The 17,038-nt window shown below is 39.4% G+C and overlaps 1 protein-coding gene across 1 annotated transcript in view; it reads right to left on the bottom strand.

Moving 5' to 3' along the window:
• Nucleotides 1-6,214: 6,214 nt before the first annotated feature.
• The window catches only part of ASAH1 (N-acylsphingosine amidohydrolase 1), a 42,154-nt gene continuing 31,330 nt past the window's right edge, over nt 6,215-17,038 (bottom strand). The window contains exons 6-14 of the mRNA XM_043893386.1: nt 16,020-16,094; nt 15,136-15,181; nt 14,274-14,418; nt 13,684-13,738; nt 13,476-13,557; nt 9,376-9,507; nt 9,145-9,268; nt 8,678-8,734; nt 6,215-6,776 (exon numbers count right to left, since the gene is read on the bottom strand). Coding sequence (XP_043749321.1) covers nt 6,687-6,776; nt 8,678-8,734; nt 9,145-9,268; nt 9,376-9,507; nt 13,476-13,557; nt 13,684-13,738; nt 14,274-14,418; nt 15,136-15,181; nt 16,020-16,094 — 806 coding nt within the window. The 3' untranslated portion in view covers nt 6,215-6,686. The remainder of the gene's footprint in view (nt 6,777-8,677; nt 8,735-9,144; nt 9,269-9,375; nt 9,508-13,475; nt 13,558-13,683; nt 13,739-14,273; nt 14,419-15,135; nt 15,182-16,019; nt 16,095-17,038) is intronic.

Below are 17,038 nucleotides of genomic sequence, written 5' to 3'. Positions count from 1 at the left end.
TGAATGTGCTCCCAAGTACATTTTTAACCTTATTTGAGGGATTATTGTGAACTCTGTGCAACTTTCTAAGTTTTTACATAGGTGTACACCTGTAAGACCCTTACCACACTCAAGATAATAAACATATCTGTTGTCCCCCAAAGTTTCCTGAGGCCTCTTGGGAATCCTTCCGTCTAGCCTCTGCCCCACTTCACCTCACCTCCAGGCAACCACTGATTTGCTGACACTGTTGATTAGCTTGCATTTTCCAGAAACTTACATAAATTCAACTATACGGTATATAAGTTTGTCTGGCTTTCTTCACTCAGGGTATTAGAGATTCATGTTGTTCAGTTGCTCAGTTGCATCCAACTCTTTGTGACCCCATGGACTGCAGCACACCAGGCTTCCCTGTCCTTTGCTTGCTCAAACTCCTGTCCATTGAGCTGGTGATACCATCCAACTATCTCATCCTCTTTTGGCCTTCTCCCCCTGCCCTCAATCTTTCCCATCATCAGGGTGTTTTTCAAAGAGTTGGCTCTTTGCATCAGGTGGCCAAAGTATCGGAGCTTCAGCTTCAGCATCAGTCCTTCAATGAACATTCAGGACTGATTTCCTTTAGAATTGACAGGTTTGATCTCCACACATGACTACTGGAAAAACCATAGCTTTGATTATACGGACCTTTGTCAGCAAAGTGATGTCTGTTTTTTAATACACTGTCTAGGTTTGTCACAGCTTTTTTTCCAAGGAGTAAGCGTCTTTTAATTTCATGGCTGCAGTCACCATCTGTGGTGATTTTGGAGCCCAAGAAAATAAAGTTTGTCACTGTTTCATTTTTTTCGCCATCTATTTGCCCATGAAGTGATGGGACTAGATGTCATAATCTTTAAGGTTTTTGAATGTTGAGTTTTAAGCTAGCTTTTTCACTCTCCTCTTTTCACTCATCAGAAGGCTCTTCAGTTCCTCTTCACTTTCTGCCATTAAGGTGGTGCCATCTGCATATCTGAGGTTATTGATACTGAGATTCATGTAGCATGTATCAATAGTTCATACCTTTGAATTGCTGAATGTTACATCGTATGGACAAAAGGAAACCACGAGGTGGCGTTTGGGGGTGCTTCGAGGAGCGCTGGTTCTCCAGTGGAGTTTTCTTGGCCATGCCTGGTCAAGCTGTGACTGTTACGGAGCAGTGGAAATGCGCAAAAGGGCAGTAACTAAAAATGCTAAATCATATCAGGTTTTAGTACAGTGTAGCCTTTTCCTTATATTTTAGTTTTTAGTGTGCACAGAGGAGTTACCCTGGGCACTTACTGAGCTCCCTGGGCAGGGACGTGGGACTCATGCCACAATTGTTTTATTGTTTGGGGGCATGTCCCCTGCTTGTGTTGCATGGTTTTGCTGCTAAGCAAACAAGCTTTCTTGAGTGATCTGGAATTCAATGACTCAATAGCCAAAATGGTTGAATTAGGTAGTTACTATCTCCAAAATGACTTAATTTACGAAACGATAATTACAGCGCCCTGGATCCATCACTCAGTGTTGAACTTGATGACTTATAATGTGAAGTGAGTTGGTCACAAGCTGTTTATTCTGTCTAGGTGGAAAATACTGTTTTGGCACATCGGGCTATAGCCAGGAGTCATAATTCTTGATTTCTTCCCACCCTTTCAGATTTTTTAGGTTTAGAGGTCTTCTGTTGGGTGTCTTCCCTCTCCTTTTCAGTTGCCCCAACACAGGCACCTGTTACCAGTACTCATAGTGGACCCCTCGCCAAGTTGGGGAGTGGTAGGCCACCTGACCCCATGTCCCCAGGGATGTCTTTGCAGAATGTGCCAGGGATTCTCTGAAAATGGATCTGGTAGTAGAAACAGAGGAATTGTAGCCTCACCCTTACAAATGTGTTCACTGATGTCATTTAACTACAATTACTGTTTGCATGTCTCAGGAAAAGCCATTCTCCCCACTGCTGGTGGAAGTGCATAAAGATTCAGACATCCTGGAAGGGACTTCAGTACTGTCATACAAAATAAGTGTGCACCTAAACACATCTTTTATCTGTTACCTGCTTTTTGTAAGCTTTCATTCCAAGTATGTTCACTACAGCATTACTTATAATTGCAAAGCCATGAAAATAAATGTCCACAAATTGTATTTTAGAATCCTACAAAGAATTTTAAAATATGATGAAAATTGATAGTGACATGGAAAGAAATTCATACTGCTAAAGAAACAACGAAAATGAGCATAGGACATGGACACAGCAGAGTTTGTGTGAGGGGTTACCTCCTGGGAGAGAAGCAGAATTAGAGTGAAATAAAGAGATTTTTGTTTCTTTTGTTTCACTGAAGAAAATAAACTTTACCAAAAGGAATAAATTACTATATTGTTTGTATTTATTTATTTATTTTTTTAAAAAAATATTTTTATTTATTTATTTGGCAGTGCCAGGTCTTAGCTATGGCATGTGGGATCTAGTTCCTTGACCAGGGATCGAACCCAGGCCCTATGCATTGGGAGCATGGAGTCTTAGCCACTGGACCACCAGGGAAGTCCCTATTGTTTGTATTTATAAAAATAGTAAGATAACATAACCCAGTGGTTATAGGAGCCATGAAGTAGTTCAGTGGTGTAACTGAAAAAAGTAGGTCTGACAGAAACTTGATGTGGTATCTGCACACAGACAAATCTTTTATTTTATATATCTGGGTTACATAACCTTACTAATAAAAATTTTAAATTATTATTAAATCTTGTGGCCATATCTAAAGCAGAACATGAAAAGAGAAAACATCCTTTCTAAATAAATTTGTTGTTAATGTCATGATAAAAAATTGACCTAATTTTTTAAGCTGAACTCTTAAAATATTAACTCTGTAAAATACTGTTGTTCACAGTGCTATAAGTTTTAAATGTGTTTTAATTTTAAGAGGGAAAAAGTAACTCTACCTATAAACTAATGGAACTGTCAAAAGTAAAATTATAAAAAATACTTCAGTAAAACGTACACTTCTGTTTTCTAACTACCTTAGCAAAGCTGCAGTTGGTTTTTTAAAAAATTTTATTTCATGGTATTTTACACAGAATAATACAACAAAGGATAATTACTTTGGTTAAAATTCTTATAAATGACCTGAAAATTTTACTAGATCTTCTGTTTTTAATGGCAAATTTATCACTAAGTAGCTGAGTTAAAAAAAATTAAAAGCACTTCTATTCAACCCTTGAAATCTAGGATCTAGCTGGATAGTCTATCAATTCTATGATTTAAAAGAAGAAAATAGGAGCTGTAATCTCTTTTAGATAATCACCTATGATTAAAAAAAATCCTGGCATATTGAAAGCTTTAAGGAGATGATAGAAAAATATATTCTATATCAGATTGCTTTGGCCATGGCAGATTTTCTACATGGAAATGATTTGAAAAATAAAAATTTCTACTGGTTTCCAAGACAACAGTCTTGTTCAGTACTTATTGATTTGTTAGATTCCCTTATTCTTTTGGTTATAAAACAGCCAAGCCTCATTCCTTGGTCTGTGGCTGCCCTAAAAATTTGGCAAATATCAAACATCTTCCATTGGGCCTTGATTTCTTCCTATTTTAAATACAGGGAAAGGAAGCGGCGGAGCGAAGACTAGAACCCGAGTCTCGTAATGCCCAGGGATGCCCCTTCCCCTATGTAACATAATCGCTCACTGGCAATGAGAGTTATTGCCAACTCTCATTGGCAATCGTTTCAATATTGAAACTATTACATAGATAATAACTCAGTATCCTTAAAGGCAAACAGTAGTGAAAATTTTACTCATTCCATCTAGCAACTGTAAATTAACAGGAAAAAATATATATAATCTATTTTCTATAGTTCAGACAATAAACTTAATTCTCTACTGATAATATCAGGGCGAGCCAGTGATTAAGTGTTAGTTACACAATGAAATACTTATTCTCAGTAACTAAAATGAAAAGTCTTACTTATTCCATTTGGTGATAACGGTCCATTGTAGCTTGAGTACATGAAAAAACTGTTATTAGCATCAAGGTTTTCTCTTGGTCATTGGTCCTGCAAGTAATGAGGTTGCACTCAACCCACAAACACCTGAGCATACATGGTCTTGCACTTGACTTGTTAGAATTCCTCTCTCTTATCATTATACTTTGAAATAATGCTATCAACCCTGTTTCATATCTTGTCTATATGTGGGAGCTGAAATTATTTAGCCCAGTGGGCTACTGTAGGGCATAACTTGAATTAACTGTTTTCCTGAGATTGATATAGTGTTGGTATTGAACTTAGGAGTTACATGTTTTCAAAACATATTTACAGCCTGTGTATCCCGGTGTTATCTGTGTATAACAACTATTTGCAACTGACAGGCTGTTTGGAGGCATTTGAGCTACTGCCATAATTGCTTTTAACAATGCACGTTATTTTGCTTCCTGCAAATTGTCATCATTATTTTGAAATATTAAGAAAATGTTTGATTAGATTCATCCACTTAATGTCTGTGAATAAAGCAAACTACACACCTGGATATCAACTGCCTGCTAACCTGAGATGCAGTTTTAAGTCTGGATTCATAAAGCTAGAAGAAACCTTGGGGGAAAACTGGGTTTAAACCCTCACTGACAAAGGCAGGCCCGAGGGGGCAGAATGGTGGGGTGGCTTGTCCCAGGGTGCGCCACTGGGTGGTCAAGAGTCAGAGCCCGGCCTCCGGGTTTCATCCAGAGCTCTGTGATGCTGCTTTCCCCTTTGCTCATGTCGTGGCACACAGAGAAAATGACATGGTCCTAAGACACGCTGAGGAAAACTGCAGGGGACATGGGACTTCATGAAAAATTCATGACATTTTCTATTAAAAAATTATGAAACGTGTAAATGACAGAAAATTGTTAAAAAATCCTATTTTTAACACACAACCTCCTGTAATTATCCTTGCTTCACTAAGGTAACACTAGCATCGCTGCAGTTTGGTGGAAGCACCTCCTCTGTCGGGTGAGAAGCTGGCTTTGGACACCTACACGCTAGGTTGATAACCAGTGAATTACAATGAGTCATGTAAGACTGTGATCACTTAGTCATAAGTTCAATAACCCACTTACCTAACCCTGTAATGTTAATTCAAATATACTCAGCTTGGATTTCTCCATAGCCGCCACCCTCAAACCAACACATACATATACACTCAATCAGCATACATAACTGCTGACGGACACTTCTTCCAGTGACTACTGAATGTCACGAAGACAGCTGCATTATGCAGAAATGAAGTGGCTACAGTCTTGCCCAGCTGGCATACATTTCAAACTTGACTGTGAAAATATGAAAGGTGAACAAGTTCTATTGGCACTTATAAATAGACTGATTTCTGTAAAGCATTTTTAGTAATTTACCTTTAAAAATATACATACTGAGCACAAGGACAAACTAAAAAAACGTATTCAGTGATATGAAGAGTTAAGTAATGGTTCGTCTCCTATTTTCCATTTGTCTTTTTTTTTTTTATGTTCATTTTTAAAAATTTTATTAGAATATAGTTGATTTACAATATTATGTTAATATCAGGTGTACCACAAAGTGATTCAGATATATACATTCATATATTCATTCTTTTTCAGATTCTTTATCCATATAAGTTATTGCAGAAAATTATTGAGTAGAGTTCCCTGAAGATTTTTTAATCTTCACCTGGGCAAATTCTCTATTTGCTTATGAAATACAAATTTCAGTTATTGTATTTTTGCCCAGTCCATTTGTCTTTGACCTGTTATTTACTGTTGATTTACAGAACCTAGGACTGTTTTTGAAATTTAATAACTTCCTGGGGTTAGTTGGAGGCTAATTATGAAAAAGGAAACACCTCAGTTCTGAGTATAAAAGCCTGCCTTGCATACTGGTTACTTCAAGAACCTGTGCATGCTAAATAAATAAGTCTTTTCAGTTGTGTCTCTCTTTGTGACCCTATGGACCATAAGCTGCCAGGCTCCTCTGTCCATGGGATTCTCCAGGCAGGAATACTGGAATGGGTTGCCATGCCCTCCGTCAGGGGACCTTCCCGACCCAGGGATTGAACCCGCATCTCAACATCTCCTGCATTGGCAGGTCGTTCTTTACTACTAGTGCCACCTTCTATTCAGAATCAATGTGATGTTCATGAGGAGAAACATACAGCTGAATGCCTGTCTCATCTCCAACCAATCAAAATTAGTGAAATACACAGCTGTCACAGCAGAGACAATGGTGTACTGACTTTAATAGTAGTTAGAGCCAGGAGGAAAAGACAAAAACATACAACAAATACGTAGATAAAAGTGAAAAACTGAGTAACGGGGGCTATTTAACTTACTCACACGGAGGTACAGGACTCAGTGCTCACAGGGAATCTTGGCTTTATTCCATGGAGGAGGGTCCCACCACAGTTTTAGTTGCCTATCCCTGCCCCCAAAGGTCAGACCAAAGTGAATCACGGTAAATTCTAGATGACTGCTGTACTTCACCGAAAGAAGTTATCTGTTACATAGCAATCACCTACATTATGGCAAAAACAGCCTGTGAACTATAAACATACTCAGCAGGACAAGCTCACGCCTCAAAGAGAAACTGCCCCGACTCTCTGGAAGGAGATCGGACGGCCGCTCCGCTCAGCCCCACAGGAGCTCCCGTCCCGACGTCACAGAAGGCGCGTCCTGTAGGCCAGGTGTGTGCTCACCACCCGATGCAGGGGTCTGGGCAGTCCCGCAGGTACGTCTCAAACTGACCTTTGGTAACATCTATCAAGACTGTGTATACCGTCAGCTGAAAGAAAAGTCAACTTTTATTTTAAGGATGTTTTCAGTTTTAAGATGACTCTACTTGTATTAGCATTTCTTATGGAACTGCTTATGAAGTTACTAAACATTAAATTTCTTGTTGCCCTATCACTGAGTTGTGTCCTACTCTTTGTGACCCCATGGACTGCAGCACGCCAGGCTTCCCATAATGGATATATATGTGTGTCTGTGTGTGTAAAGACACAACAAATATAAAGATCAGCATAATAAGTCAATGAAAACAACTGACTTCAACAGAACCATTACCATGTCATAAATATAAACAGGTGTGGGAGATAATGTTCACTTCTTTACAAGGTCTTAATTCTGTGCAGTATACTGCTTCACAAGCAATGTTTTAAGGCTCACTTAACGCTCCTCATGGGAAACAGATGGGGAGACAGTGGAAACAGTGTCAGTGTCAGACTTAATTTTTTGGGGCTCCAAAATCACTGCAGATGGTGACTGTAGCCATGAAATTAAAAGACACTTACTCCTTGGAAGGAAAGTTATGACCAACCTAGATAGCACATTAAAAAGCAGAGATATTACTTTGCCAACAAAGGTCCGTCTGGTCAAGGCTATGGTTTTTCCAGTGATCATGTATGAATGTGAGAGTTGGACTGTGAAGAAAGCTGAGTGCCGAAAAATTGATGCTTTTGAACTGTGGTGTTGGAGAAGACTCTTGAGAGTCCCTTGGACTACAAGGAGAACCAACCCGTCCATCCTAAAGGAGATCAGTCCTGGGTGTTCACTGGAACGACTGATGCTGAAGCTGAAACTCCAATACTTTGGCCACCTCATGCGAAGAGCTGACTCATTGGAAAAGACCCTGATGCTTGGAGGGATTGGGGGCAGGAGGAGAAGGGGACGACAGGATGAGATGGTTGGATGGCATCACCGACTCAATGGACATAGGTTTGAGCAGACTCCGGGAGTTGGTGATGAATAGGGAGGCCTGGCGTGCTGTGATTCATGGGGTCGCAAAGAGTCAGACAAGACTGAGCAACTGAACTGAACTCAACTCAACGCTCCTCAATGCATACTTAGCAAAGACCAGTGGTGAAACTGTGGAGTATAAAAAGCGTAGCTTTGGCTTTCCTTATCCTGGAAGCATTTCTCATGCAGTAAGGGAAACACTGCAGACAAGCAGGTTAGAAGGTACACACCCAACTCACACAAGAATCTGTAAGTAACCCAACTGTGAACTCAAGTAAAGATGGTGTGGGCAAAATGAGATGTTAGGGTCAGTGGGCAGAGGGAAAGCTTCCCTCAGAAGCCAGGTTCTCATCAAAATGCTAATGGCCAGGACACATGGAGGCACACTCATCTTAGGGTTCAGCAAAAGAAGGCAAGGAACAAATGGGAAAAATCAGAGGGATCAGAAACACGCAGGAGGGGGGCTATTAGCAAACTGGATGATCAGAAGACTTTTGCATATTTTAGCTGAAGAGAAGGGAAAAGGCTATACTAACGTTTAAGGAAAAAACCTAACCCACTAAGACAGAAAGCTGTCTGAAAATAACTTCAGACTTCGTTTTGTCTAGTATTAGGTGTTAGTTGCAGCATACAGCATTCAATTCCTCATGGACGGAGAAGTCACTGATAACATGCTAAATTCAATCCAAATGCCATGTAAGTAATACTGGAAATAATACTCTGACCAAACTGGATATCAAGCTGCAGTGACCAACTTCTTTGTTACACTCCAAGAGTTTCAGTTTTGGTCACACAAAAACATTTTAAAAAAGCAGCCTTAAGCCGAACATGACTGGGAATTCTAGCTCTCATTGATCCAAGACAAAGGGGAAAGATAAAACGTGGGATCAAATTCTTTTCCTAAAATCAAATACACACACACACACACACATATATTTAAAAAAATACCTTGTTGAGGACAGGTTTTGTTGACAAGACATCATACATGGTTGCAAATGAGATATTCTAAAACACAAAAATAGTTAGTACATTAAATACAGATGTTGGCAGCTTTATCCACACAAATGGGTCATTAGACCAAGATATTCTTCAATCAACCTCCCCCAACCCCCGTAAAAGAATTCCCCTGGGGTCACTGTTGCAGGTGATGATTCTGATATAACACGCTTGCTTTCTCTTCCTCCCCTCTTGAATTGCTGACATTCAGCCCCACAGAGTGGTAGCCACCATTAACAAGGGGAAAGCACGGCAAAATTTTGCTCTTTACATTAAAAACAAAAACTCGGTGGAAACTGTCCAGAGACAATGACTGTTAGGAGGTTTATAAATTCTTTAAAGGCCAGTGAAAAATGTCAGAATGGAGATAATCTTCTGTAGTCACCATTTCTCTCATATGTATGACACTGGGAATGTACCTCTTGGGTTGTCTGGTTCAGACACATCTTTGCAGGTGTTCTGCGATCATCAAGGAAGAAGGGATTTTTCCATCGGTCATAATTTGTTTGTACCACATACCATCTACCCTGCTTGGGGTCGAGTCTAGATACAAAGAAAGAGATTTCTCCTAGGTTTCACGCCTTAAACCGACACATACGTTCTGTCTATGCTTTAGTTTCTGCTTGTTTTGCTTGAGTAAATGTACTTACTCATATATATCCAGAGACTGTGTTCTGTCTCGTGTAATCACACAACCCTCCCCAGACTGGTTGCCTCCCAGGATAAAGTATGCTGGGGCCAATATCTTGGTTTTGGTCAATATATTCTTGGTTTCTTCATAACTACAAAGAAACATTTAGAATAAAGGAAACACTTTTAGTTGACCTGAAATGGAAATTTTTAGCTGTGGAAACTAAAGGAAGACATCTGAGGAACATTTTTCTAAAAAGGATAGTGAACAATGGCTCAAGGAGAAACAGTCCCTCGCTCCTCTGCAGTGAAACAGTGAGATCTGAAATGTTCCCTCAAACGTGAAGGACGAACGAAACATCCTCAGGAGATCATCATCTACCCTTACAGTCTATATACCTTTCACTCAACAACAGGACTAGGGAAAATAATATAACATATTTTATTACTTGAAAATCAGAGCTATCAAAAATGGAAATGGATTTTCAAAGAAGACTACTAAATTGTACGCCCTGGAAATCATTAAAAATAGGACTCATGCCCACATTTCCTCTAGGTCATTTGGATGGTAGTACTGGCTAAAGGCAGTTTTGCTACTACCAGATTTCTATACCAGCACAGAATATAACTTCTAGATTAACAGGTATTATGAATTAAATGAAGATTTTTTATATAAAATTCTTTTCTGTATGGATGGGGAATTGTTTGTATAACAAGAAAACTTCACAGATGCCTTTCACAGATACACTATCCCTAGCATGTTTTAAATAAGTAATTTTCTTGCTGTAAACACACACACACACACACACACACGAAGAATTCCATGTGAGTGTCAAAAAGGTTCACCTAAGAAATTCTGAAATAATTTCTCAATGGAAGATAAAGCTCTGAAGTATTTTAATATTAGTAATTTAAAAGAAACTACATTAAAAGGTTCATGTACCAAGATGCAAAAATGGTTTCAACATCCACAAACTAATCAATTTGATACACCCATTAAAACAATGACAGATAGATGAATGGATGAAGAAGTTGTGGTACATATATACAATGGAATATTATTCAGCCATAAAAAAGAATTTGAGTCAGTTAGAGTGAGGTGGATGAACCTAGAGCCTGTTATACAGAGTGAAGTAGGTCAGAAAGAGAAAAACAAATACTGTGTATTAACACATATGTATGGAATCTAGAAAGATGGCACTGATGAACATCTGCAGGGAAGGAAGGAAGACAGATACAGAGAATGAGCCTGTGGACACAGTGAGGGAAGGAGAGAGTGGGACAGGTGGAGAAAGCAGCATCGGCACACACACTACACCTTAAAGCAGAAGCCGGTGAGAAGCTGCTCTATAACACAGGGAGCCCAGCGTGGTGCTCTGTGATGACTTAGATGGGGGTGGAGAGGGAGGTTCAAGAGGGAGATGCTGCTGCTGCTGCTGCTGAGTCACTTCAGTCGTGTCCGACTCTGTGCGACCCCATAGATGGTAGCCCACCAGGCTCCCCCATCCCTGGGATCCTCCAGGCAAGAACACTGGAGTGGGCTGCCATTTCCTTCTCCAATGCATGAAAGTGAAAAATGAAAGTGAAGTCGCTCAGTTGTGTCTGACTCTTTGCAACCCCATGGACTGCAGCCTATCAGGCTCCTCCATCTGTGGGATTTTCCAGGCAAGAGTACTGGAGTGGGTTGCCATTGCCTTCTCCCAAGAGGGAGATGATATGTGTATAATTAAGATGAATTGCATTGTCATATGGCAGAAAACAACACACTATAAAGCAATTTTCTTCCAATTAAAGAATAAAAAAATGAAGGATAAAAATATGATCTTAACAGATGCATCTGACAAAATTCAACATCTCAAAAAAGTGTGTGCAGAGGGAACACACCTTAACATAATTAAAGGCCATATAAGAGAAACCCACAGTTAACATTATACTCAATAATGGAAAGTTAAAAGTTTTTCCTCTAAGATTAGGAACAAGACAAACTTGTCCACTCTCACTATTTTTATTCAATATAATATTGGCAGTATTAGCCAGAATAAGGCAAAAAAAAGAAATAAAAGGTATCCAAATCAGAAAGGAAGAAGTGAAACTGTCACTATCTGCAGATGACATAATACTATAATAAAGACTCTCCACCAAAAAAAAAAAAACTTTTAGGAATAATATATTCAGTAAAGTTTCAGGACATGAAATCAGTATACAAATATCAGTTGTGGTTCCATACACTAGTAACAGGATCAGAAAGAGAAATTAAGAAAATGGTCCCATTTACAATCACATTCAAAAGAATAAAATACATGGGAAAAAATTTAACCAAAGAGGTGAAAGACCTGTACACTGGAAACTGTAAGACACTGATGAAAGAAGTAGAAAACGCAAATAAAGATATTCCACGGTCATGGATTGGAAGAATTAATGTTAAAATGTCCATACTACCCCAAAGAAATCTACACAGATTCCTTGCAACCTCTATCAAAATTCTAAGGGCATTTTTCACAGAAATAGAACAAACAATCCTAAAATCTGTATGGAATAACAAAGGCCATGAATAGCCAAAGCAATCTTGAAAAAGAAGAACATCTATATTTCAAACTGTATTACAAAGCTACAGTAACCAAAACCATGCTTCTGGCATAACAACACATTGATCAGTGAAAGAGAACGGACAGCCCATAATTAATTTATGAAAAAGGAACAAAGAATACACACTGGGGAAGAACAGTCTCTGCAAAAGACGGTGTTTGGGAAACTGGACAGCTACACACAAAAGGATGAAACCAAACCACCATCTCACACCATACACAAAAATCAAAATGTGTTAAAGATTTAAATGTAACACCTGAAATCATAAAACTCTTAAAGGAAAACAGGTGATACGCTCCTTGACACGGCTTGGCAAAAATTTTTAGATCTGCCACCAAGACAAAGTAACAAAGACAAAAATAAACAAGTAGGACAACGTCAAACTAAAGAACTTCTGCACAGCAAATAAAACCTTCAACAAAATGAAAACGCAACCTACTCAACTGGATAAAATATCTGTAATTCATACATCTGGTAAGGATCTATTTTCCAAAATGTATATAGAACCGACACAACTCAATAGCAAAAAACAGACAATCTGATTTAAAAATGGACAAAGGGTCTGAACATTTTTCCAGAGATGAGATACAGGTGGCTAACAGGTACACAAGAAGTTGGGAAATGCGAACCAAAGCAACGATAAGGATCATCTCACATCTGTCAGACTGGCTATTATCAAAAAGACAAGAGATAAGTGTTGGCCAAGATGTGGAGAAAAGGGAACCGTGTGGAATTGGGTGGAATGTAAACTGGTGCAGTCACTACGGAACCACCAGTATGGAGGTTCCTCAAAAAACTAAAACTACCACACGACCTAAGCAATCCCACTTCTAAGTAATGATCTGAGGACATGAAAACACTAACTCCAAAAGATATTCACACCCCTACATTAACTGCAGCATTATTTATAATAAGCCAAGTTATGGAAACAACCTAAGTATCTAAGGATGAATGGATAAAGAAAATGCAGTATATATACAACAGAATATTATTTAACTATAAAAAAGAATGAAATCTTGCCATATGTGACAAAATGGATGGGCCCTGAGAGCATTTTGCTAAATGAAATAAATTAGACAAAGACAAATACCATGTGATCACACTTAGAAGTGGAATCTAAAAGCAAAAAATAAAAAAAAATTCACAGGTACAGAGAACAAACTGGTGGCTGACAGAGGTGGGGGCAGGGTGGTGAGAGATGGGTGAAACGGGTGAAGAGGGTCAAAAGGTACAAAATTCCAGTTATAAAATAAGTCCTGAGGATGTCATGCACATCATAGTGACTATAGTTAATAATACTGTGCTGAATATTTGAAAGTTTCATAGAGAATAAATCTTAAAAGTTCTCATCACAAGGAAAAAAACCCTAACTGTGTGGTGACAGATGTTAACTAGACTTATTGTGACCATTATGCCATATAAACAAATTATCTAAACATTTTATAGTGCACTTCTTATACTAATATGTCAATTATACCTCAAGGAAAAATTAAAAAAATAAAAAATCTGATAATAAAGCAACCAAACAGATTACCTTGTGCTATTTTCTAGAACTGATCTAATGATAAACCCTATCCACTGGGCATCTTTCTTTCCCAAAATCCATTCTATGACACCTGGAAGAGATAAAACACACACAGTGTCACAGGACCTAGAAGAGATTAAACTGTTAATCATAAAGCACAGCCTAACCGTCTTCTTAAAACAGCTATGAAATTCCCATTTAAGAACTGTCTACTCACCCATAAAACCACCATCCATACTGAAGCGTTCATTGAGCGTAACACTAAACAGTCCCTGAAAAGAAAACGAAGCAGTGAGGTCAGAAACCTGCACCATCCTGTTTAAGGCCCTCTCACTGTGCTCTTTTAATCCTGTTATATCAGGGCCTAGATTGGGGACTTTGGGGTGTGGGGGAGAGAAAAAAAATCAAGGCATGATACTCTCACCTTCTGTTAACAGCTTTTTTTAGAAGGTCAAAGCATTTTTCACATGTAGTGTGTGAGATAAGTAGATGGATGTTATCGGCCACACTTTTCCAACAAGGAAACTGAAGTGCAGGGACTTAATGACTAACTCACCTGAGGGGCAGAGCCATGGCCAGATTCCAAGGTTTACGCTCACAGCCCTAGAGACCTACCATGGGCTTTAGCTCCACAAAAGGCTCAAAAATCTTCACTTCCTCCTACTCTTCTCTACCTTGTGAGCTAAAGGTAACAAGAAGTACAATGGGACGAACTGGGGCTACACATTCTTTTCAGGTTCTCATTTCCTTAGACTCCATCATGCACACAGAGCTCCCTGTAAAATCTGGTAACAACAGATTCCTTACTGGTTTGAATCCTGTTAACATGCCCACATAGCCAGCAAAGGCTGTTGCCTTGAAGAGAGTTTTATTGTTCCTTTGGAAGTCCAAATTCACTGTTAAAGGTTTTAGTTCCTCAGTTACGACCCAAGTATCATTATTTATATTCCACCTACAAAAGACAAATTTCAGTGACATTTAATAACAGTGACAATAAGGATGAGGAGATGGTCAGGCATGATGCTGTGTGCTGGGCTTAGTCGCGTAGTCATGTCCAACTCCTTGCAACCCTAAGGACTGTGGCCCACCAGGCTCCTCTGTCCAGGGGAATTCTCCAGGCAAGAATACTGGAGTGGGTTGCCATGCCCTCTTCCAGCAGATCTTCCCAATCCAGGGATCGAACCCAGGTCTCCCACATTGCAGGTGGATTCTTTACTATCTGAGCCACCAGGGAAGCCTGGTCAGATATTATACCAGATGCTTTACCGACCTAATCCCCAATGATCAATATTCACAAGGATTTTCCAATATAGGTAAGCTTTAGCTTCCATTTTCCGTAAGATAAAACAGGATCAGAGAAGTTAAGTAACTCCCCCAACATGACACAGCCTATAAATAGCAAATCCCAGATAATATTTAGGTCTCCAATTACAAAGCACTGTCATATTTTTTTTCAGGAAGGTAAAGAAGACACATGAAATAGAATGCTATTCTTTTACTCTCAACTGAATAGGAGCATGCTTAATCTGGTCTCAAAACTAAAGAATCTAGGGTTTTTCTTTCTGGTCATATACTGGGAATGACTTGGTACTTAACTTTTTCATCAATGTAATACTACCTACTGTTCTTAGGGATTGAGACATACCACATTTTTTTTTTTTTTAGTTACCCAAGAAATAATCCAAAATCCATGTTTCGCCCATGTAGTAGATGACCTAAATTGAAAGCAAGCAGAAGAGACATGTAACAGCAATTATGACAGGATGATTGATTCTAAACCAAAGCTGGACACTTAATTTTGGTTAAGTGATATTCCTAACTGTTCAATTCAACAGTAAGAATTAAGTAGCACCTAATATCACAAGCCTTAACAAATGAAAAGGCTGTCTCTGTCACACTGGCCAGATTCCCCCTCAGTACCTGAGAGCACAGGGCTGCAGGTAAGGTTAGAAGATGGGGAAAGATCAGCAGCCACGATTTTTGGTTCACCGTGACACAGTCCTCCTCAGACGAAGCTATCTCGGCCTCACCTAATACGACTTACCAACACGCTTCCCTTCAGGGATTGTCACCTACAGCTATACCCAGAGTATAGGTCAAAAAATAACAGTGAATCAGGGTACATCACCCTGGGCCTTATAATCTAAGGACTTGCCAGGAAAAATGTGGAAAAGTGAAGCTGGTCTACACAGGGTCCCTTGGCCGGAAAATGATGGGAGAATCTCTGTTCTGCCCTGTGAGTACTTAGATCAAATTATAAATAGGCGTGTAAGTAGCCTATGAGGGAAAGTAAGAATGTTTTCAGCACTGAAACAATTCGTGCAAGGGGTGTGCATGCCTAAATTAAACTTTAATAGCCGTTACAGTGATCTTAAAATAAGAACAGTTTTCAATTCACTTTCAAAAACTTAATCAAGATCTATAAAACCCTATGCAACATGCACATATATGTATAGCAAGTCTGTGTTTTACAAGTTCTAATTTCATTTCAGTATTTTTCTTCCATTTTGTTTCTTTGTACCACCCACCCTCCCCCAGTACACATTCATTTACCTTCTTTGTCTTCTGTTATTATTGAAGTACAAATGGTAAAAAATTCATAGAAAATATTGAATAAAATAATCTCTCCTATGAGAAAAAAAAGGAAATTTTCTGGTCAATACACAGAACCATGACATTGTTAGAAAATTCTTTTCTAAGAAAAGGTGTAACTATTGTCATCATGTGAGTTTTTGCTTGGGCAAATGTTAAGTGTCTGCAGATAATCTGAGTGAGCCTGCATGGCTGGTGGGGTAGGGGTCTCTCTCTCTCTGTCAAAGGCACTATGGGAATTCACTGAGGGAAGGATAGCCTTTTTAGTAAACAGTACGGTCAATTGGAAAGAACTTGAACTTTGATCCCTAACCAATACCATATGCAAGTTAATTCAAGATACACCATGGGCTTATATGTAAAAAGTAAACAAAAGTCATAGAGAAGAAAACACACAAGAATTATGTTTTGGGGGTATGCAAAGATCACTTATGTTAGTCGCTCAGTCATGTCTGACTCTTTGCGATCCAATGGACTACAGCCCACCAAACTCCTCTGTCTATGGAATTCTCCAGGCAAGAATACTGGAGTGGGTAGCTTATCCCTTCTCCAGGGGATCTTCTCAAACCAGGATCAAACCCAGGTCTCCCGCATTGCGGGCAGATTCTTCACCAGCTGAGCCACAGGGGAAGCCCAAGAATACTGGAGTGGGTAGCCTATCCCTTCTTCAGTGGATCTTCCCAACCCAGGAATTGAACCAACTGGGGTCTCCTGCACTGCAGGAGGATTCTTTACCAACTGAAACACTGTGGCTCAGCTGGTAAAGAATCCACCTGCAATGTGGGAGACCTGAGCTCAATCCCTGGGTTGGGAAGATCCCCTGGAGAAGGGAAAGGCTACCCACTCCAGTATTCCAGCCTAGAGAATTTCACGGACTGTACAGTCCATGGGGTCGCAGAGTCGGACATGACTGAGCGACTTTCACTTTCTTTACCAACTTGAGCTATCAGGGAAGCCCCAATTAAACCATAATGAGTGAA

Source organism: Cervus elaphus, chromosome 32 (assembly GCF_910594005.1).
Source record: "Cervus elaphus chromosome 32, mCerEla1.1, whole genome shotgun sequence".
In the NCBI taxonomy this organism is placed as follows: domain Eukaryota; kingdom Metazoa; phylum Chordata; class Mammalia; order Artiodactyla; family Cervidae; genus Cervus; species Cervus elaphus.
Note: the sequence above shows the minus strand (reverse complement) of the source record. Positions and strands in the feature narration are given on the sequence as shown.